This window comes from Denticeps clupeoides, chromosome 11 (assembly GCF_900700375.1).
Source record: "Denticeps clupeoides chromosome 11, fDenClu1.1, whole genome shotgun sequence".
Taxonomy (NCBI): Eukaryota; Metazoa; Chordata; class Actinopteri; order Clupeiformes; family Denticipitidae; genus Denticeps; species Denticeps clupeoides.
The window spans coordinates 17,944,574-17,966,923 of NC_041717.1; the positions used below are offsets into that span (position 1 = coordinate 17,944,574).

At 43.6% G+C, this 22,350-nt stretch overlaps 1 protein-coding gene across 1 annotated transcript; it reads left to right on the forward strand.

The window, feature by feature from the left end:
* The first annotated feature begins 11,889 nt into the window (after positions 1-11,889).
* hapln1a (hyaluronan and proteoglycan link protein 1a) lies at positions 11,890-17,546 on the forward strand. The gene is made up of 4 exons (XM_028995808.1): positions 11,890-12,163; positions 14,230-14,568; positions 15,334-15,636; positions 15,717-17,546. The coding sequence occupies exons 1-4, from the start codon at positions 12,100-12,102 to the stop codon at positions 15,998-16,000; spliced, it is 990 nt and encodes a 329-aa protein (XP_028851641.1). The 5' UTR covers positions 11,890-12,099; the 3' UTR covers positions 16,001-17,546.
* Positions 17,547-22,350: the final 4,804 nt, after the last annotated feature.

A 22,350-nucleotide genomic window follows, 5' to 3' on the forward strand; every position in this document is an offset into this window, starting at 1 on the left:
GGCCAGGCCGTAGTTGGAATACCGATGCTCATCAGACTGACCGACTGTCTGATTTTTTACCAATTTCAATACGATTAAATGAAAAAAAAAAAAACCCTACAGATGGATCTGACTGGACAGAAGCATGGTTGACCCAAAGAGGGCCAATCCCAGCACTGCGACCGTAATGTACAGATCCAGCCGCTGGACGTAGTTTATGAACCCGAGCCAGAATTATTTATTTGTTTTGCTGTGCATCACAGAGAAACGGGCTCCAGCCATTTGAGGGTCCGCTTCCTCTACAGATTCCTCCCATTAGAGCCACATGTATGCCCCAGGGTTCCGAGCAAAGTCGGTACAGTCTATAAGAAACAGGAAAATGGGGGCCTTTTTGAGTCGATAGGGGTGGTAATGGGTTGCAGGAGGACCAAAGCGTTTATGTATGCCGACTTCTTACAACTGAACTGTGCTCATGCACCGTGTCATGAACATCTGAAAGTAAAGAAAATCTGTCAGATTGATTTACCAGTTATCAATGGAACTCATCTACATTCAATAAGTCTTTATATAAGCCATACAAACACATCAGTGAGGCTATGACGTCTGATATTGACCTACAAAGTGGTAGCTGCACCATGTTGTGGGTTAATAAGACCAGACCCATGCCTAAATACATGAGAGTATGTACACAATTTTTACTCCAAGAACATGTCTTTTAAAATGATTGACTTTTCTATTCCAGACTCTTTCATGATTTGTCCCTGGCTGAACCTCAGAGGATGAAGAAGGTCTGAAGAGTAGCAGCAGGTACTGTTTGAGCGTCTGCAGTCCGGTGGACTTGGGAGGGCTGTGAAATTTCCATGTCAATGTCGGCCTGTGCCTGAGAAGCGAGGAAACCCTGACATTGGGATGATTTAGCGCCCTCATTTACTCACTCTCCATGTTTTCTTTTCCTTTTCTTTTTTTTTTTTGTCCTCCCTCCGTCCCCATACACCGCAGCAACAGCCTCGGCAGTGCAGTCATGCAGCTCCAGCCAAGCTCTGCGTCTTTAATCCCATTACTGCCTGCTGGTGGGAAAGGGCAGCAGAATGAATGAGAAACAGCTCGCCGTGCAGTGTGGCTGGGGAGGGGACCGTGTTCTATAGGCTGCGGAACGTAATGGTATCAATGTGCAGCGCTCCGTAATGTGTTTTCTTTTCATGCGGTGATTTAAGTGCGCAGGGCGTATGGGGCACGTTTAAAAAAAAAAAGCTGCTCTGCTGACAGTATCGACGCATCTGGGTCATGATGTTGTCCCTCTGAAAGGTCTTAAACACAAACGTGCTGTATGTGGACCTCCACCGTACTTCCCTCTCCCCCCCGCCCGCTGTTCCTGTACAACATGTGGAATCGATTCATGTGCCGGAGCCAAGACCCCCGGCTGGATGAGAACTGGACGGAAAGGCAGCTGCGGATCTGGAGAAATGGCAGACCAGGCTGATTTCCACCAGTGCACACTAAACATACACAAATACTAAATATGCAACGGGCTCTGCCCACAGCGAGTATATGCACATACACACACACACACACCCGCACACACAGAACATACACGTAGCATACGGGTACATTCCCGAATAAAATGTTCACCATGCATACAACAAGTATGCAATACTCTGAGCACAACACAAATACTCAACACAAGTAGACACTGAACAGGCACAACATAGACCCTGAGCATACAGGTTCCTGCTGAACATGCACAACAAATACAAACTGAACAGTCCTGGCACACACGCAAAACACACGCTGAACACACAGTTAGTGTGCAAACAAACACAACATGAACGTATAAAGAAATGTATATGTGCAGATATAAATGTACATACATATTATATGTACAGAGAACTCACTGAACACACAAAGAGTCTCTTTAACACCTGAAGTATTTTACATATGGCGGAATGCAATTCCTTAATATCTGGGGTGATATAGTTTTACACACACACACACACACACACACACACACACACACACACACATCTTTGTTTCAGATGACATAACTGTAACAAATGTGCGTGTTTTGCCAGGCAGCTGCTCTCCCCCTTTCCGGTACAGTGTTCCACCACCGAATCTCTTAGCGGAACGGTTTCGGACCCACTTACGTTCACCCCTGCTGTCTTGCACATGCATGCATTCCACTCTCTGGCACTCCAGATAATTTTGGTTTCTTGTAAATATGGATTGGAATCAAGGCCAAACCTTTTGTGTTGTCCTGCCTGAAAAACATCAGCTGTTTCTATAAAGATGTGTATTTGGCCAGCAAATGCTGTACTTTGGACAGATTATTGCCTAAAGCATTACTGCCCCTTCCCATTGTGCATCCTGGTGCCATGTCTTCCCCAGGGACATCTTTCTCAGCCAGCCGTCCACACGCCATTCATCAGACCAGGCCATCCTCTTCAATTTTATTCCATGCACAAGGTCTGATGGTCACCATCCCTTTGTAGGTGTCTCTGGTGCTGGACACCGGTCCTTTGGGCACCTCTGCCAATTTGTGGGCCACCACGTAACACCACATCACGGATGCAGGTCCCTTAAGCACCTGCAACTGGGTGTCATTACAGAGAGGGTCTGCAAAAGCCGGTGCCCGGTGCCCAGAGGTTGGCTGTGCAGGTCTTGGATGACCCGTGGGCTGTTGCGCCGGTGGCAGGGAAGGTGGAGACATTGGGCCAGGCCCGGATCCATCAGGCTGAAGGCCAAGCCTGGATGAGGGGGTAATTCGGGACAGCAAATACAATCTTCTCTTGTTCTACTGGACTGGTTAAAATGCGCCGGGTAATGCTCCCAACATACATCAGCGAGCCTTGGCCTGGCTTATTTGGGATCAATTTGGGAGGTCCTCTACCCCGCTTAAGTAGAGTAAGATAATCCTGCAGGAGTTGTAGCCATTGGCAATGTCAAGAGCGTACTTTCCCCTTTTTTTCAGGCTGAACGATCTAATCAGCTGCTCAAGACTTTTTGTGAACTCTCCTCCTCTTCTTTTTAAACTTTAAGATTCGATTCTGTATAGTTTTACGATTCAAACTTCCTTTCTTATTTTACTGAGGCTGGATGTTGTTCGTCAGTGTGTATGAACGTGTCTGATTGATGATCATGATGTACATGTAATGGATTCTTGCGAGTTTTTATTTGTGCTCTGCACAATCAGACCTTGAGAATCAATAAACAGTGTAACAGGCAAAGACACAACAGGCCAAAAAAACAGCTGTGCAGCATCTCGCCACACTGTCCTCAGACCTGCTGTGTTACAGGGTGGTCTGTGGGCCGGTGGGGTGTGGTTGGGCCTCTGCGGGATTTAGGGTGGTCTGCCTCTCCCTATGCTGTTTACTCCCTGGGTTCCGGCAACTATAAAATTAAGTGCGTCACCAATTTGCGGGATGCATTTGAACCGATTGTAAATGTCCGCCTCCCTTCACATCGAGGGTTAAACACCACAGAGAAAACTCCAGTGGCTCATCTTCCTGTTTGAATCACGTTTGAAAGACAACCATCTTCTGTCACCTGGTGTTTTGCCATTTCTTAAAACCATTCTGATGATTCCCCGATGCTCAACATTGGCAGCAATCCTGATAGTAGGGATTTGGACAAATTCACGCTGCATCCGTACAGCAATATGTCAGCGCCCTGAGGAAACGTCAGAAACCCCAGAGTGGGATTACGCCTCTGCAGTCGGCTTGCAGCTCCACCCGCAGAAGTAGGGGAACATTGGCTTGATGCTGGTGCCCCTGGTTTGCCGGGAAGACGTCCAGCAATGAAACCATTATGAGTTAAGGCGAAATTGGAGCTGCAGCAGAGTGCCTGGATTTGATTATCGCTGCTGCTTCTCAGCATCTCCTCTCGTTTGAGTTCTGCAGAGGGCGATTGTAGTTGCCTCTACTCCCTGCATTTCCTTGGTGCCGCTAATCAGAAAGAGGTGCCCTGAAAGCCTTGCACCACATCAGTTAGTTTGAGATGGTAATCAGTGGTCTACATATACAATGACGGCCCACAAATTTGCTTTAGGGGAGGGGCCGCCTGCACTGCCTTTGTTCAGACCGTGGTCATCAGGTACAAAGACCTCTCTGTGTTGGCTTGAATATGTTGGTCACAACACATTCAAACTAGGGAAGTCAAAGGTAAAATTTTTTAGAAAATTTTCCCTTCACACAAACATAACACACTGACTTATGTCGAAATTACATGAACATAAAACAGGTACAAAAGTGTCCATTATTCTTTTAAAAATATTTTTAAAGCATATATATTTGCTTGGAAAATTATTTTGAGAAAAAGTCACAAAGCACAGAGAAAAAAATTATCGGATTGCAGAAGAATAAAATTATTTCTCTTATACCAAGATGATATATGGAGGATGTATGGATGTTCTCTTGACCAGGAACAGTGTGTGCTCTGTTGTCTGATGCTGTTGCCATGTTTTCTGGTTTGTCATTTGGACTGCATTTGTCCTTCATTAAATGTCTCTTTTTTTTTGGCAACTTCAAACATACACAATTCCATCTGTTGATTGACAGCAGCTTGCTTGGATCTCAAAATTGAAACAGCCGACTCAGCTCTGCGTATCAGGTTCAGCTGGAGCTGCAGCTCAAAAGCCCTGTTCTGCAAATGGAGGCTTATTGATCCTTTAATTATATTTCACACAACTTTGCTGACCAGGGGTCACCATTCTGATCATATTGTGACCTCAGCATTCATCCATTGCCTATGTCCCAAATGCTGGGGGTTGAAGGCAGCTGTGATCCCAAATAATTTTGGACAAAACAATGTACAAACATGATGCGTTTGGTAGACAAAAACTTTTGAAGACTCGAATTGGCTCGATCAAGCCATAGCATCTGTAAAATATTTACCTAAACCTTTACCATCAGTACTGCATTCTGCTGGCCTCCCACTGTGTGTGGTGTCACTCTGCATTGTCTCTGGTGTTCCAACAGATCAGACTAATGCACCAGGATGTCGCAATCACGGTATCTGGCAAACATATTCTGTTGATACCCTGCCTTGAGAAGAACCAGATATTTATCTTTATGTAGACGTTTATCTAACGCTTGGGACCAGATTTCACTTCAGGATGGGCGTGTGTGTCTCTGTGGCTATGATGCAGATATTCTGCTGCCAGCCAGATTTCTTTGATCTTACAGTTATAAAATAAGATACAGGTGAGAAAGGTCTGATGTCCTGAAAAGAAAAGAGCAGCGGCCCACACGGTCTGGACACTCGCCTGGGCGAGCATTAAAACCTGCAGCAAGCATCCAACAGCATCAGGCTTTGCTCAGCACTAACCATGCATATTAACCAACAAAGAAGCCACAATAAAACGTGACTATTTTATATATGACTATTTCATATTATTTTCCTGTGTCTGGTGCCAGTTGAACATCCCCCAGTACAGTGCGTCCTACCACACCAGTCCAGCATACCTCTGCTTTCCAGGGGCACAGTTCAGTCCCAAAAGCAGAGCAAATCTGATGAACATGACTTAATTTGTCCCAGGTGTTGTGCCTCTTTGCTTGTATTTCTACTGGGCTGTGACATTTCAATGGAGGCTATTAGTGGAACAGAGGAGCACGTTCTGTAGGATTAACTATTTTACTTTACTTACAGCCTGCATCTATAACATACTAATGCCGATATGCATACTACGCCATATAGTTTAGCAGTTGTATATAATCAAATAACATATAATAAATATAAATTATAAATGTCAATATGTCATTTAAATAACGTTTTTTCCCCTTTTTTTAGAAAATGCTTGATTTGATGTTTTCAGATCTAGAAGGAATTTTCTTTCAGCCTATGTATTTAAATGTTTTTAGAAAATAAAATATAGAATATATAATATGTAATTTATCATAATTTTCTTTTTTGTTAGATAATGTGATGCTGTGTCAGCAAATGTTATGAAAATGTTTTATTAAGTAAGGTCTTTGGAATTCCAGTATTAAATGAACAGGGATTCATGTATAGAATTAAGTTGGGTATGTGTTACTAGCTAAATTAATACATGTTTTGGAATTAGGTGAAAGTCTTTTATAAAAAAGCTTTATTTCTACAAAACTACAGTGGCCGGGAAGTGCAAATCAAATTTAACCGAATAAAACTAATTAACAACTGTTTTAGCTTTTAATACATAAAGAGTAGGTATAATAGTCTAGCATGTTGTGGCATGTTGTGTCAATCAAAGAGAGAAGTAACTGGCCAGCTAGCTGGCGTGCTTTCGTGTTTCATGTGGCAAGTGTTCAGATTTTTTAAAAGACTCTAAGCAGATGGAAGAAACAGATGTAATACACTGCTGAGTTACCAGAAGTTCTCTTTACCTCAAACATTTTCCTCTTTTTGAGACCTGGAAATTGTGTCCGGCTGGGTTTTCAGAATTGCCCGGGTTTCTGAGCTGCCTAAACATTTGGCATGTCATGGCCATCCTATAGGACATGCCTATTCACTTCCACTCAGAGTAGTGGATTGATTTTCTGTTGCTGCTGCAGAGAGTACGTTCACAATAAATCATCGCACCCCACCTGTAAGGTATCCACTTTCCACAAGGTGAGTGGGTGTCCATATGCCCATCTCGTTCTGCAGAGTCCTGGCACTCACCACGGCCCACAATGGGGTTGAGAATGTCTGCCTCTCTGTTTTTATGTTCCTGGCGGTGCCCAAAGAGTGCAGACCGAACGACAAGTAAAATGCCCCTGGGATGGCTGGGCATAGAACATTTTTTGAGTTGTGCCAAAATGGCACTATTATGTAACTTTATTGACATAAGTACACCGCATGCAGTGTTAGGTCAGATATGAAAAATATTTTGACTAATAATGGTGTCAGAGTAGACTGGCAAATAAGTCATGCACCCACAAATATGCCATTTTGTCACAAATATGTGAATTGAGCTGTGAACTATGTTTCATATATTTACATGTGTTCATTTCATAATGTTTCATTATTGCATAATTCCCATCGCAGTCGCCAATAGAAACTACACTGAATGTGTAGAACATGGTGTGTGCATTACTCACTCTAAGGGAATTCTCTGGAGTCTTTGTCGAAAGGAACATTTCTCACAACGATTGGAACATGGCCAATTTTTTTGACAATTATTTCCCTTGCCTCTAAATCCATGACTGAACAGTGCTGTATGGTGTGTGCACTATGTGAGCTGCGTGAATTAGGCTCAGCTACAAATATCCTCCACCTAATTTCAGCCACAGATCTGTGTCTATAGGTAGGATCCTTTGGCCAAGCATGACAGAAGCTCGGGCATGTGTTGAACGGTTCAATGTTGCATGGTTTCAGTTCATTTTCTATTCTGAATAGGTGCTCTCTGTATTTTTGATCAAATAAAATGTTACACAAATTGTGTGCTTCCAGCAATTGAGTGCCAACAAATGACTGCATGATTTAATGTGATCTAAAATTATAAGAGCCGTAATAACTCACTTCAAGCTTTCCTGCCAGTTACTGGCAGGTTTCATACCGCTGGGGTGAGACTGGCGACAGCTGTGGCCTGAGCCTGGCTTCAGCTCCTGCCTCTTGGTGAGCGTGTTCAGACCAAGCCCATCTGAGCCAAACTTCTTAAGACGCGGTGTAGACGTGGAGAGTCTTGGTTTGGGTTGAAGTCACAAAGGACGTCTTATAAATTTTGCAACCAAGAACATAAATTAATGAAGTCGCAAAGACGAGTTAAGAATGAATTTAACAGGTACCAAAAATGAATTTAACAGGAAATGAACCAGGGGACTTGTGAAGAAGTGTCCATGGTAGCATAGGCCAGATAGAAATGAGTGGTGACAGTGGTGGTCTAGCGGTTAAGGGAGTGGCCCCGTAATCAGAAGGTTGCCGCTTCGACACACTGCTCCCCGGGTGCCGGTCATGGCTGCCCACTGCTCACTCAGGTTGATGGGATAAATGCAGAGGGCAAATTTCACTGTGTGCACCGTGTGCTGTGCTGCTGTGTATCACATGTGACAATCACTTCACTTTACTTTACTTTTAGTTAAGACGTCCTAACTGAGAAACAGGAGCTGGCCTACCCTCATAACCGCTGGAGAAACATGGAGTGACAGTAGCTCCTGGTAGGATCCATAACATATGTAGACAGACTCAACCCACCTGGACTCAAAACCTCTAAAAGACACTAAACTTTCAACTTGACCTCCACAAGAAAGACTTGTAGGTACAGTGTCTCCTATGGTTTAGCTTATTGCTTCTCCTTTCAATAGCTATTTAACAGCCCCTTCAGCTTTACGGTCATGAGAAAAACACGTGCAGGAGTCTTATGGGATCATAATGGCAGTCTCATCTTCAGCTGCACCATCTGTAGGACAGGATCTCTCTCTTCTGCTGCGCTGTCACTGGCCGCTCTGGACAGCTGAAGGCTGATGGCATTGTACCGCCTTGCCAAGTTCAGCAAAAACACAGAATTCCATGTGATTTCTGGCAAATGCAGGCAGCTGGTAAGTTTCTCATTCCCACTGGTTTGGCACTCACTAGCAACTGTGGGACAGGGTGTCGGTTTGGAGACCAGAGCCCCCCAAATTCCTCCAACAGCCCTCATTAACTACTTTACTTTCACACACACATGCACTCAGTACACAGCAGTAACACATTCCAGCTCATCTTTCCCAGCAACCTGCTTTCTAGCTGGGTCAACCACGTCTGCTCTGGCATCGTGCCCACTGCCAGGCGTTCCGGGGAATTCTTGCCATTGCTCAGATGGATTAATGAATGCGTGGATCAGATTAACCGTTTTGCGTGCAAAACGGTATGGACTCAGATGGGCGTGCCTGAAATCACTGTGCTCTAGCTAAATTCATCAATGTGAAACCAAGGGTGACCAAGGTCTGGGACACGGAACAGCTCACTTAGCTGGAGCAGGGCCTAGTCCAGTAGACGTGGAGGAAACAGAGGGCTGCTGATGGGACCTACCATCCTTTGGCTTTGCATGGTACATGGTGTCTCACTCCCAGGGAGTCAAAATCAGAGCCTTTTGGCATTGTTTTTTTGATGTACATAGCCTCTCTATGAGTTTCTTTCAGACACAAAGGGTGCAATTATAATGCAATACCATCCGCTATTATGTCCTACAGCCGCCCACTTCACTTCAGTATTAACCAGACTGTGGCGTTTACAGACATTCTGAGCATTAAGCTAACTGAAATTGATTGGACATTAAACTTGCACTGCATAATGGGACACGCAATTCAACTTGAATTCAACTCACCTGGCTGTGAACGCACGTACAACGGAAATTTTTGGTAAAAATGCGCATGTGCATGCAAATGGTGCAGCTACAGGCCTCGTTATTTCAATAAACGACCCAGAATGGGTTCTGACTATGCGTCGGTTTTTGATGCGCAGTGTTGTGGTGCAAGGTTTCACACGTGGTGTGTTGCAGTGCAGCGCCAAAGACGGCCGTCTGAAGTTTTTATGCCGGAACTCAGACAGGCTGCGGGGAACAGAGCCATACACCCCTCTAGAGAGCGAGTCTGCCTTAGCACAAACTGGATCTTATGCAAGAGAGGCAGTTTAATCAAGGTCACACCCCAGGCATGGCTATTCACTGGTGAAACATTTAGCTTGCGAACGAACCTCATGTGTAACGCTTTGGTTTTAATGCTGATTTTGAGGCCACCAATGGTTACCAACCAAAATCACTGACCAGGATACTTACCTGGCAGAGGAGATACCAAGATCAAGAAGGCGGTTCAGGGCGAGGCTCAGCCAAATGTGGGAATCTCGACTGCATTCATGCTCTCCCTGATTTGAAGCAGTGGTGGCCTAGCGGTTAAGGAAGCGGCCCCGTAATCAGAAGGTTGCCGGTTCGAATCCCGAGCCGCCAAGGTGCCACTGAGGTCCTCTTGAGCAGGGTTCCGTCCCCACACACTGCTCCCCGGGCGCCTGTCATGGCTGCCCACTGCTCACCAAGGATAATGGTTAAATTCAGAGGACACATTTCGTTGCATCGCCGTGTGCTGTGCTGCAGTGTATCACAATGGCAATTACTTCACTTTCATGAGACAAAATCTCTGCTTGTAGACTCAATCATTGATTGTGACCTGTATGTGTGTTAGCTCTATCACTAATCATTCACCTACTTTGTTGTTGCATCGTATACATTGAGCCAAGAACATTTACATTACATTACATACATTTACAACATTTATCAGACGGCCTTATCCAGAGCGACTTACAATCAGTAGTTACAGGGACAGTCTCCCCCTTGGAGCAACGTAGGGTTAAGTGTCTTGCTGAGGGACACAAAGGTAGTAAGTGGGATTTGAACCTGGGTCTTCTGGTTCATAGGTGAGTGTGTTACCACTTGGCTACTACCACCCTTTAAAAGGTGTCAGGTGATCAAAGTAACTTATACAATTGTAGATTATCTAAGAAAGACTATAGGGGATCTTCGACAGGATCTCCATTCCAGATGCGATCAGGATGTGGGATGCATCACTGAGACAGTGTTCGGATGTTCCGTCACTGTCACGACAGCCAAGCACATCCAGACAGCAAACACTGACTACTGATGAAGGGACATTACACATGACCATTGCACAGTGCATGCCACATTGTACTCCACATTCACAGGGCGAGATGAAAGATTGTTTCACAAAAAGAAATAATAAATACATTTGTGACTCACATTAGCCTGAGACCTCCTCTGACTCTGGCAGTGAAATTTAAGCCTTTCTCCAGACCTCTATTTTTCCAGGAGAGGTGAGGTGTGGAGCGTGTGACTCAGCATGGTTGATATACTGAACGTTTTGCGTCAGAGCCGAGATGCACACGTGCTGCAAATCTGGGGCCTGCTTAGAATCAGGGTGTCATTGGTGCTCAGGGTCTGCAGAACGGGGCGGGAGTCTTTTTTTTTTTGTTTACACAAATGGTGAATTTCTGCAGTCAAACCTCAGTACACCATCTGCAGGGTGTATGTACGTGTCCCTCTGTGCATACCCTGTTTGTCTGGACCTGTCACTCGCATTCCTCTGGGTTGCCTGAAACTGCATCCCAGGGTCACCCCCTCACCTCTGCACCGCGTGTGCACGAGTGTGTGAGATCATCAGATCCTCGGTTTCCTGTGTTATATCACAGCGCCTGGACCCCTCGCGTCAAATGCAGATTATCTCGGCATGGATCCTCCAGGCCGGCAGAAGTCCTGACGTTTACAATGAAAAAGCGAATGAATGAAGGATCGAATGAATGCTTCAGAAAACTTTGTCAACAGCTGTGAACAGCTGCATCTAGGCAGCTGCATCTATTTGATTTGTGTTTCCTCACACACCGGGTGCATAAGCGCTGGAGCACACACTCCGATATGCGCCAATACCGTAGCTCACCCCTCATTGTCCATGCTCCATAGCCAAAAAACATAAAAAATAAGGCGTGGGCTTACTTTTCTTCAACAATTTGCCAAATCGTTAACTTTAAATGTTACTAATGAAAAAGGTCTTGTGTTTCTGAATATTGCTATGGTTGCTTAGGCTGGCTCACAACTCTAATGCAAGCATGAATTAAACCCAATTAAACCCGATCAACCTGGGCAATCTATTTTGCCACATGATCTGCAGCCAATCACAATGAATTATTCATTCATGCGGTGGTACAACATCCACAGCCCCACTTAAGATCACCTAAGTGCATCATATCCTGGTAGAGTTTACAAGGCTGACCTCTGGCACATGTGGTCATCCCGCAGAGAGCAAGGGCTGAGAGGGATGAGTCCACAGGCAGCTGTGGCCAGATGGGAATGTTTGGTGAGGGATTTTATGCAGCGACGTCTCCATTCAGACACCCAGAGTGACGGGCTCCCCATCTCCCCCCTGAAAGAAGGGGGAGTGGTCTCCGCCATGCAGGGCTTCAATAAAAGCCTCTTGTGTTGGACTGTGAGGAGCCCAAAGTTTTTTTTTTTTCCTCCCGGTGGCACCGCACTCAGCTGCAGCACCCGTCTGCGTGGGCGAGACAAAAAGAGCAGCGTGGAGATAAAGACGCCGTTGTGCCGCTCTGCTGAGTTTATGCTTTTTAGAGCCCCCTCTTAACTTTCTCTCGCTTTTCTGCTGATTAGGCCCCTGGGAACAGACAGACAAAATGATGCCCCTGATCGCCCTTACACTCTTGATTCTCGGTGTTGCCACCGCTGTACCAACCTCAGGTAAGAGTGAATGCGTGAAAATGCGTGTAGAATGCAGACGTGGGAAAGATTCACGGGTTTTGTAGTTTTTTTTGGCATTTTTGTGCGTGCATTAGGTGCATTTGAATATGTTTGCATGTTCCTGTTAATATTCGATGTCATGATTAGATTATAAATTGATCAGTGCTCTCCGCTGTGTCTGCAGAAAGTATAAAGAATACAGTGAAGACTGTTTAATTTATATGAGTCTAGATTAAAACCAGTAGAATTGGAACGGATTGTCACAGATTAGCAAACTGGGATTATATAGAACCCAAGTGGCTCACAAACACACACACACACACACAGGATCATACGAATTATAAACTGATATCTGTAGCCCCCTTTTTTTAAACGGCTGTGTTTGAGGCTGGGACGTGTTTGGTAGCCGCTGGCGGGGAGACGATTAGGGGGGGCGGGGGGTTTGTTTCAGCTGCATTCAGACATGATTTCCTCGGCTGTGACACTACGTTGGGTCTCCGCCAGCCCTCTGAACAGTAGACCTTTATGTGAATCGTGTGGGGGAGACCCGTGTGTGTTATGCTATATGCTTAGTTGTAATGTCTGCCCGGTGTTTCCAGCTCCCTCTGACTCATTGTGTCCCCCTAAACTTTCCTAACCTTCAGAGGGGCTCTGGGGCCTGAAAGGAAATGAAGGATAACTGAACGGCCCCCTGGGCTAAAACCCTTCCACTTTATGCCACCCCCACCCTCTCTGGTGAGGTAATGGTGTTTCACTTAGAGGCTTTGTGGGTGGGGAAGACGAGGGCCAGTTTTTGGAGTGGCATTTTAAATGGGCACTCTGGACGGCTCTGAATTAGGAGCTCAGTGGCCAGGAGAAATGCAAAGACTCCCAGGTTCCTATCGCATGAAGGGTTTGTGTGTGAATGTGTATGTGTGATGTTTTTGCTCTTTTTTTACTTGGTGACTGATGTGTCCGCCCTGTTTATCTCTCAATCAGTGTGTGGGTGGGGTGTGGATGTGTGTGTGTGTGTGCGTGTAAGTCTCTCCAGCTGTGTCTTATTGATGTGCGCGTTGAGTCTGAGAAGTTGGATGTTGTTCAGAATCAGCATGGGAAAAACGTCTCTGACCAGGGTGTGGTTTATTTGGGCACCACACACACTCTTGCATCTGATTGGGCATGTGGTTAGCAGTAAGTGGGTGTGTGTGTTTGTGTGAGTGATGGTGGCAGGTGATGTGCTGGCATCTCTTTTCTGGCCATTCACAGGAGTGGGAGGACCCTGGTCCAGCTGTAAAACTGGTGGGGGGCGGGGTGCTTTTCTCATCACTTCTCATAAACACTGAGAACGCTGACACACTTCCTGGATAGAAATGTGTTTTTTAAATTGTTTTAAAATTACATTTGTAGGCGAGCTTGCGTGTTCACGATCCGCATGCATGTGTGCATTGTGCATGTGATTGTGTGTGCACGTGTGTTCATTGTTGGCATGTGAATGTGATGTACTGGGGATCTGGATGCAGAGGGTAAATATGACTCAGCAGTGTTGGGACAGGAAACACACACACACACACACACACACACACACACAGCTGGGATGGGTTTTTGGGAGGAAGGCCTGGGTCTCCAGGGCAACAGAGTGGAAGGACGTAGCGCTGATGATTCCCGGCTAGCAGCTCTATCATCCGAGCCCAAAAGAGTAATCACACATAACATTCCCATCAGAAACAGATGCTTCACATCAGTTACTGGCTCCTGAAATAAAGAACGTCGCTGAGCCTGAATGATGTAAAACAGGACACGTTGATGAGGAGACATCCCACCCAGAAAAATAAGCAGGACTAATACCACCCAACATTTTTAATCAATAATGTGCCCATGCAATAAATAAAGAAATACATTGTGCATTGTTTAACATACTTTTATCAGGCATTTTGACCTTTTAATAAATATCTCTATGATATTCCTGCAGCTGAGAAATGACAATCGATTCTTATTTTGAAAGCCGCAGTATTTGATGAATATGTTGAAGTTCTGGGTCTGTGTATGTTCTTCTGCAATGAAGAATTATTTTTTTGGTCACATCTCAGATGACAACCTGGTGATGTTCACAATCTTCACCACCCACGGCAGCAACATTTCTCTTCCATGCACCCTGACACGCCACTCTGGTTTCTCCACCGGCATGAGGATCAAGTGGACCAAGTTCAGCCGAGATAAGACGATGGAGACAGACGTGCTGGTGTCCATGGGCTTCCACAACATGGTCTACGACAGCTACCAGAACCGTGCCTTTCTGAGAGAGGCAGATGAGGATGATGCTACCTTGATCATTACCAACGTCGGTCTGGACGACTTCGGGTGGTACAAATGTGATGTCATTGATGGAATGGACGACAATACAGTCTTATTCTCTGTGGAGTTGGACGGTAAGAAACAGGAACTTAAACCTCATTATAAGACAGTATTAATGAAATGAAGTTTGTTGTTCCCTTCTAAAACTTTCTACCAAACAACAATACTTCTGGATGAATAGAGAAGTATTTTTTTTATTTCCAGGTTTCACTTTTAGTCAGAAAGCCTCCAAAGAGTCCACAGCTTTTCTCAATTTTCTCCCACTTATGTGTTGATTTTGTTTCTGATGACATGAGGGCTGTTATGCATCAATAAGCAGAAGCAGCTTTACAGAATCAGATCCTGATCTCCACTTCAAAAGAACGACTTACCCCATTTCATTTCTGAAAATATGAAAACTGAATCTTTTACATCATTTAGCCTCCTGGTCTAGGAAAAGGCTGAAGATCAAATGGGTCGAATGCAAAGTGCTTTCTTGACCTCTGCTGGGGGTGTGGGGAAAACTAGGTTTAGCACTATTAAGCGGCTCAATTAGATATTTAGCATGCTATATTGTTAAGATCAAAACACGGGATTTATAAATCAAAAATACACATCAGAATACATTTATATACACAAACACGGGTGCTCACAATCAGGTAATCAGGGCAACATCAGACAAACACAAAACTACAGCAGACCGGAGCACCCTGGTTTGCAGTTGATTCACACATAGTGATCATGCAGTTAAGGGTCAATTTGCCTCTGATCTCATCATCCAATAATTTGTGACCTCAAGATCAATCTTGTAACTGTACAGTCTGATAGTTTAATCCGCTTTTGGTTGCCTTCCCTCTAAGGTGTTGTGTTCCCATATTTTCCACGACTTGGACGCTACAACCTCAACTTCCAAGATGCACAACGTGCCTGTCAGGAGCAAGGAGCGTCGGTGGCCACGTTCGAGCAGCTGTATGAGGCTTGGAGAAGTGGGATGGATTGGTGCAACGCAGGGTGGCTGAGTGATGGTACAGTGCAGTACCCCATCAACAACCCAAGAGAGCCATGTGGAGGAGAGCAGAACAGTGCTGGGCTGAGGAACTACGGCTACCAGCAGAAATCCAGTAGCTTCTACGATGTCTTCTGCTTTAACCCTCAACTCAACGGTCCGTCTGCTAATTTCATACAGACATACTGACTTTGTATTATGTAACTGTCTAAGTTCAATTTAATTTCCTTTTCTCAGGTCGCTTCTACTGGCTGGACCAGCCAGACAAGCTAACTTTCGACGAGGCTGTTGAAGCCTGCAGGAACGACGGTGCGGAAATTGCAAAAGTGTCTCACATCTTCGCTGCATGGAAGATGCAGAGGTATGACCGCTGTGATGCCGGGTGGCTGGCTGACGGCAGCGTGCGCTACCCCATCTCCAACCCACGCAACAAGTGCAGCCCCACGGAGGCCGCGGTGCGCTTTGTCGGTTTCCCCAACAAGAAGCACAAGCTGTACGGCGTGTACTGCTACAGAGCCTAGACAGCGAAGAGTCAAGCACATCCACCAAAGAAGAACTGAATTGCACCAAGCGGAACACTTAGGACTGTATTAGCATGAACTGTGATAACCTTCGTATTACAATTGACACACCGTAATTATCCTAAACTTTTATGCGCATTAAAATACACCCGCTAACATTATTAGCATTGTTTTTTTTTTACATTTACTCTTATCGTGAAGTGACAGGTGAAGGGCTGAGTCACAGCAGGCTAGTTCTGGACGAAAAATATAATAATCTATTCACCTTTTACAGCTCAATAACTTATTGGTCAGGTTTATACACAAAAATTGATTTCAGAAGGTCCTGAGAAGCTTCGATCAAATTTGAATGACCTGCTTTGTGGCAAAGATGTGGTTCTATTGTGTAGCTTGTTCCATTTTACTTTAATCTTATTAATAATAACCTTTAATTCCCTAAATGACGTAGAAAGCACTCTGAAATGTTGACATGTTAGGCTTGATTCAATCAAATCTATTAGCTGCAGAATCTGTTATCTTTTTCTGATTTGAATAATTACGTGCGTGTCGTCCTTTGTTCAATTTCGGGAAAAAAGTGGTATACTATTTGATATACTTGAAGCTTCTTTGACCCAGTTTCAAGTATATTTAATGCTAAAGTCAAAAGAGTGTATTTAGACTTTTGAGTCATCTTATTTCATACTTGAATCCCCAGCTCATATCCAGTCTTAAATTAAGTGTTTTTATAACCAGTCTACAATGTGCAGAGTTAATTTTACACTGGCACATTTCCTGTGTACTTAAGTATGACACGTTGGGTCAAAAGAATATGGACCTGATATACCGAAAAAAAAACTTTTAATGGATTCAGTTCTTTTCAGTATAACTACTTCATCATGTTGAATATATGTAGTTGGCAGAAAAAAAGCCTTATAAAAGTATTCCATAAACACTCAAAACAAATGATTGTTTTTCATCTTATTGAGACCCTCCAACTCCAACTTTATTTATAAAGCACTTTAAAGCAGCCAACACAGGACCAAAGTGCTGACCCTGACTATTTCCATTTGGCCTGATCACCTGCATCCACAAATTAAATCTTCTTTCTCTTTAAACACCACGGCAGCAACTGGATCCTTGTGGGGGAACAGTATCTCTTTAAGACTCAGTTGCAAATGAGATTTGTGTGAGATGTAGTTGTATTTAATAAAGTGCAGGGTCCTGAGACATGTGAGTCAGGAGGGTAATCGAAAGTTTTTAACCGAACATGCTTCCTTTATTTTACTAATGTTGTGTGTCAGACAGAGTAATCGAGTGTATTTTGTTGGGGACTCAGTGATCAGATGATATTGAAGCATCATGTAGAGCAGTACTGATCACATGAACATCTGGAGATACAGGCTGCATGCGCATCATGTATATTCATATAAGTGAACACAGTTATTGCTCTGTATTATTTTTTTTTTTACACAGAAATGTCACGCATACTGAAATCCTGTTGTGGTCCAATTATAATTGTTTGATCAATGCTCCAAATGAAAAAATAAATAAATCTTGAAACCCTCTATGTCTGTTGAATGGTCTGTGAGTTCCTAGCTGCCTCCACCATCTTGGCTTGGCTCCAAGATGTCCAAGAAGTCTTCAGTGTTGTGTCTCAATGACTACCATCCCGTTGCACTTACACCCATTATGATGAAGTGTGTCAAGAGGCTGGTCATGAAACATATGAAGACCCTGCTGCCCTCCACCCTGGACCCACTGCAATTCGCCTATAGTCCGAACCGCTCCACGGACGATGCCATCGTCACCTTCCTGCATCTGACCCTCACTCACCTGGACAATAAGGACACAAATACTGTTCATAGATTTCATTCCTCAGCACCTGGTTGAGAAGCTGAGCCTACTGGGCCTGAACCCCTCCCGCTGCATCTGGATCTTGCAAGGTGCTGGCAGGGTGGTAGTAGCCTAGTGGGTAACACACTCGCCTATGAACCAGAAGACCCAGGTTCAAATCCCACTTACTACCATCGTGTCCCTGAACAAGACACTTAACCCTATGTTGCTCCGGGGGGGGGTCCCCGTAACTACTGATTGTAAGTCGCTCTGAATAAGGGCATCTGATAAATGCTGTAAATGTAAATGTTGGACTTCCTGACTGAGAGACCTCAGTCTGTCCGGATCGGGAACAGCATCTCAAGCATCATCTCCTACCTTTTATTCTGGGTTTTCCTGTAACATTGGTCCTTTTTTTAAATACAATATTTACATGTATCTGCAATAGTTATCTTCTGGTGTTAATAAATTAGAATTCTTGTGAATTCTATTTTGCCATGCTTCTTTCATGCCAGGTAGCCTCAGATAAGTGTGTTTTTATGATAACTGTGCCTTATTAATTTACAGTATTTTCTTTTTTTGTTTGTTTCAAGACTGCACACTTTGTCACTTTGTGACTTCTGTCTGTGATAAGCACTTTATAAATAAACTACCTACTTACTTACTTATTTACTTACTTTGCTGCTCCAGGATTAAGCAAGAGATTCTAAGAAAAGCCTTTTTACGCTCATCACACCACAGGCATACAGCAGGAAAATGTGATGGCCTAAAATCTATCTAGTGTGTGGATGCAAGAAAATGATGGGGTCTGCATGATCACACTTTCAACAAGAGGCCTTCATTTTTAAGACGGTTTTTCTTCTTTTCAGTCTTCAATCAATGAACTCCAACAGCAGACACCCCGAATGGCAGATTAAAGCCAAAACCCAATTAAATTTGCATAAGAAGGAGAAAAAAAAAGACATTTCTGAGATGTTAAATTAAGAGTTTAATGGGGTAAAATAATGTGTTTTTTGGGGAACATTTGAGGCCAGTAAAGCATTTAAAGCCGGTTTTAAATGATCCCCACGTTACCGGAGAGCAATCAGCACTTGCTGGTAAAACCACCAACCCTGATCTGGAACAGAAGATTCTAGGGATTTTCCTTTTCGATCCGATACCAAATGAAATTCAGGTTGGTATCGGTAACACCGATCCAATACTGATACTTTATACAAAAAGTAAATGTGTTTGAAAAATCAAAATAAAGAGTGTATGTCAATTGTATGTCCTTGTCTTGGGTACTTGGGTTGGTGCACCAAACAGGGTGAGACCCCCCCCTTTCTGTGATGCTGCTGAGTCACATTGATGTGTGAGGAGCAGTATTTCTACTGGCACGTTTACCTTCAGTTGGAATGTGGTACTGAAAGTAGATAGAATTTATCCGATACTGATACCAACTTATGAATAATATCATTGGTATAAATAGTATCAATATTTTGGATCAAGCCGCACATCCCTAGAAGATACAGACCCAGCAAATGTTACCATCATCAGCATGTATCACGATCATGGCCATGTTTGTGTATAACATGAGCCACGCCCTCCACCATCATTCTCACTTCTTTCATGCATGGCCAGTGATGTGCGTTCACCAATATTTCCTGACCTTTGACCCCACTTGCAATGCAGTGGCTGAATTGTGGCTCTGGAAAATGTTACTTTTGGCAAACAATGTAAGTTCCCCTAATAAGCATCACATTTCAATAACATTCATGGTCAGAGCATGTCAAAACCAAAGATCAACATTTTATAAAGAAAAAAAAATTATATCATTTTGCAAGATTTACTCAAACACCAAAAATTGGTATATTGCTGAACAAAGTGAAAAAAATTGCACACTCACTCACATGTTGGCCTTCCTGTTAATGCATGTTCTTTACGTAAGGTTCTTTATTAAAAGTTCTTTTTTGTTTAGTCAGTGTTATCCAAGGTTACTTTCCCCACACCAAACAAATAAGAGCTTTTAGTAAACCAGTTTATTGTAATACAGGACAACGAAACACAGAAGAATCACACATTACACTCGTACACTAAGCACTTTTTCATATGCGACATAGACACACACACACAGGGACAGAGGGAAACCAGGTGTATGGAATTGGAAAGGGGCAGGGCCTGCCCTGGGACTGGCAAGAGGAGTTACCTTAAATTAGAGTTTTTCAATTAGAAAAAAATTCTTCAATAAACTTTGACTGAGGTTCTTTAATGCTTTTTAAACACTATGTTATATAAACAAAAAGCTGAAGCCTGCCTGTAAAATGAGTACAACAGGAACAAGAAGTCGTATTGTACCCCCAAAATACAATTGCGCTAGCAGCGGCCTCATCAATAAACGCCGTGAAGAAAAGAGAATTGGTGAACTGAATCTGATTTTGGCAAACAAGCTGTATGATGTAAAGCCCACATCAGGAATGTCTCGCAAAGCTCAGCTGGAAGACTATAATAAGCGTCCGAATATGTCACAGCACATCGCTCTTAAAAGGCAGCGTGAGCAGAAGAAAATTGAAAAAGAAAATCTAGGTATAGTGAAGAATTTGTTGTCAGTGAAACCAACCAAAGGTATAGCTAATCGCAACATAATTAACACACAATTGAGCTCCAATGCAATTAATAGAAAACGTGAGGCGGATCGAATTATGAAGGAGAATATGCATTTATTAGGAAGGTTAAGGAGGATTTGTGAAAAGCCAGAGCAGTAAAATCAGGCAAAACCCGTCACTAATAAGTGAAAAACCTTATGTACTTGTTGTGGTCACAGTAAGACCAGAGGCACGGATAGGACAAAAACTAAAATGAGCATCAGGAGGAAGCGTGACGATGGCGATTAGAGCAAATCAGGGCAGTCACGTGTGTGCAGGTGTTTCAGGCTTTTATGGCACTGCATGGCAGGAGGAGATGTACTAGGACTTGATATATATCAATGTTCACATGGTTAACATAATTATGTAAACAACTGTGAAAATGATATTGCCTGGACTCTCTGAGTGACTGACATGTTACCTTTTTCTTTTGTATTCTCAACAAATAAAGTTTGAGACGTCATAAGATAACACCATGCAATAATTGCAGTCCTTTTATCTATGGTTTAGGGTTCTGGCTTTTACAGCCATTAGTGATATGTGACAGGAAACATTGAGTCACTGAGAATGAGACTAAATTTAACTCATAATTATTGTTCTTATAAAACTACAGTAATAACTAGAAACCAAAATTCGATAAAAAACAGATGGTGAGGTGGGCCTGGCAGGTGGGCCCTGTTTTTTGAACAGGCAGCCAAAACACCAAGGCTTATACACTCTCTGGACAGCATTACTCCGTTGTTCACATCAGAAACAGTTCCTGTCCTGCCACTCGGCCGGTCCATTGGTCCCTGGGCGCCCTCTGTCCCACCTTGTCCTAGATTTCATCACCAATCTGCCAGATACAGAGGGCCTATAGTGGATCGGTTCTCCAAGGTCTGCCAGGCCTCCACCAGTGGAAGCACTGCCAGGTCTCCACCAGTCAACCTCAGCCTCCAACAATGTTTTCCATATCACAGACATTGTCTTCATACCAATCCAATCAATCCAATTTAAAGAGCTGTGATTTTAAGAGTGCATTCACCTCTTCTAGGTTTTTAATAATTTGTTTTTCTTTTTCTCTGTCTCCAACTGAGCCTTCAGTCTGCTGGTTAATAAGGTTATTAAATTATGGAAGAAATACCTGACCAGAGGAAAATAATTCATGATTACCAACAATAAAGTAAAACTAGAAGCCAAAATTCCAGGGGAAATTTTGATGGGTCTGTCCGGGCATTGGTCACAGCTGCGGGCATGGAATTTGTAAAATGGGGCTTCTTTACTGTGGTACTGCAGTATCACTTCAAAGAAGTTTTATTTTACAAATCCGTTGTTTCTTTACGTTTGACGGTCTTCGCGTGGCGGTCTGTAACGTTCTTTAATGTTGTTTTTTGCCATTCTCAGCACAATAATAAATGGTCTGTCTTCCTGACAGACCCAATTAATCTAACCAATATTATTTTAAAACAGTCTATTTCAAATGAATCTTTGCCCACAGAACTTCTGTACCATGTTTAAATATGGCTTACATTGTCACGACTACGGACTTACGGGGGAAGGAAGCGCAGAGGTTTGACATGTTGGGAAGGGTTTTTTATTACTACACAAACAATAAACACAAAGAAACAATGGCGCAGTGGCCAAAAACAATTTAACTTAAATAAAGAACATTAACTAACCCGTAGGTGTGTGGCGATTGCCAGAACTCAAATTACAAACATACACACTGTTGCCAAATGAAGTTCACGAAAATGCCGGAGACCTGGAAGGGGCGGAAATATCCGGCATTTATGCACCGTCAGGATTGGCCACCGGTGTTGAGCACAGCTGCCGTCAATCCTTACATACATTTTGCTTGATAGAGCTTTAGGTGGCATCTACAGGTGGCTCGATGGATTGTGTTTAGTAACAGTGATTTCTGAAAGGTTTTTGTTCTTA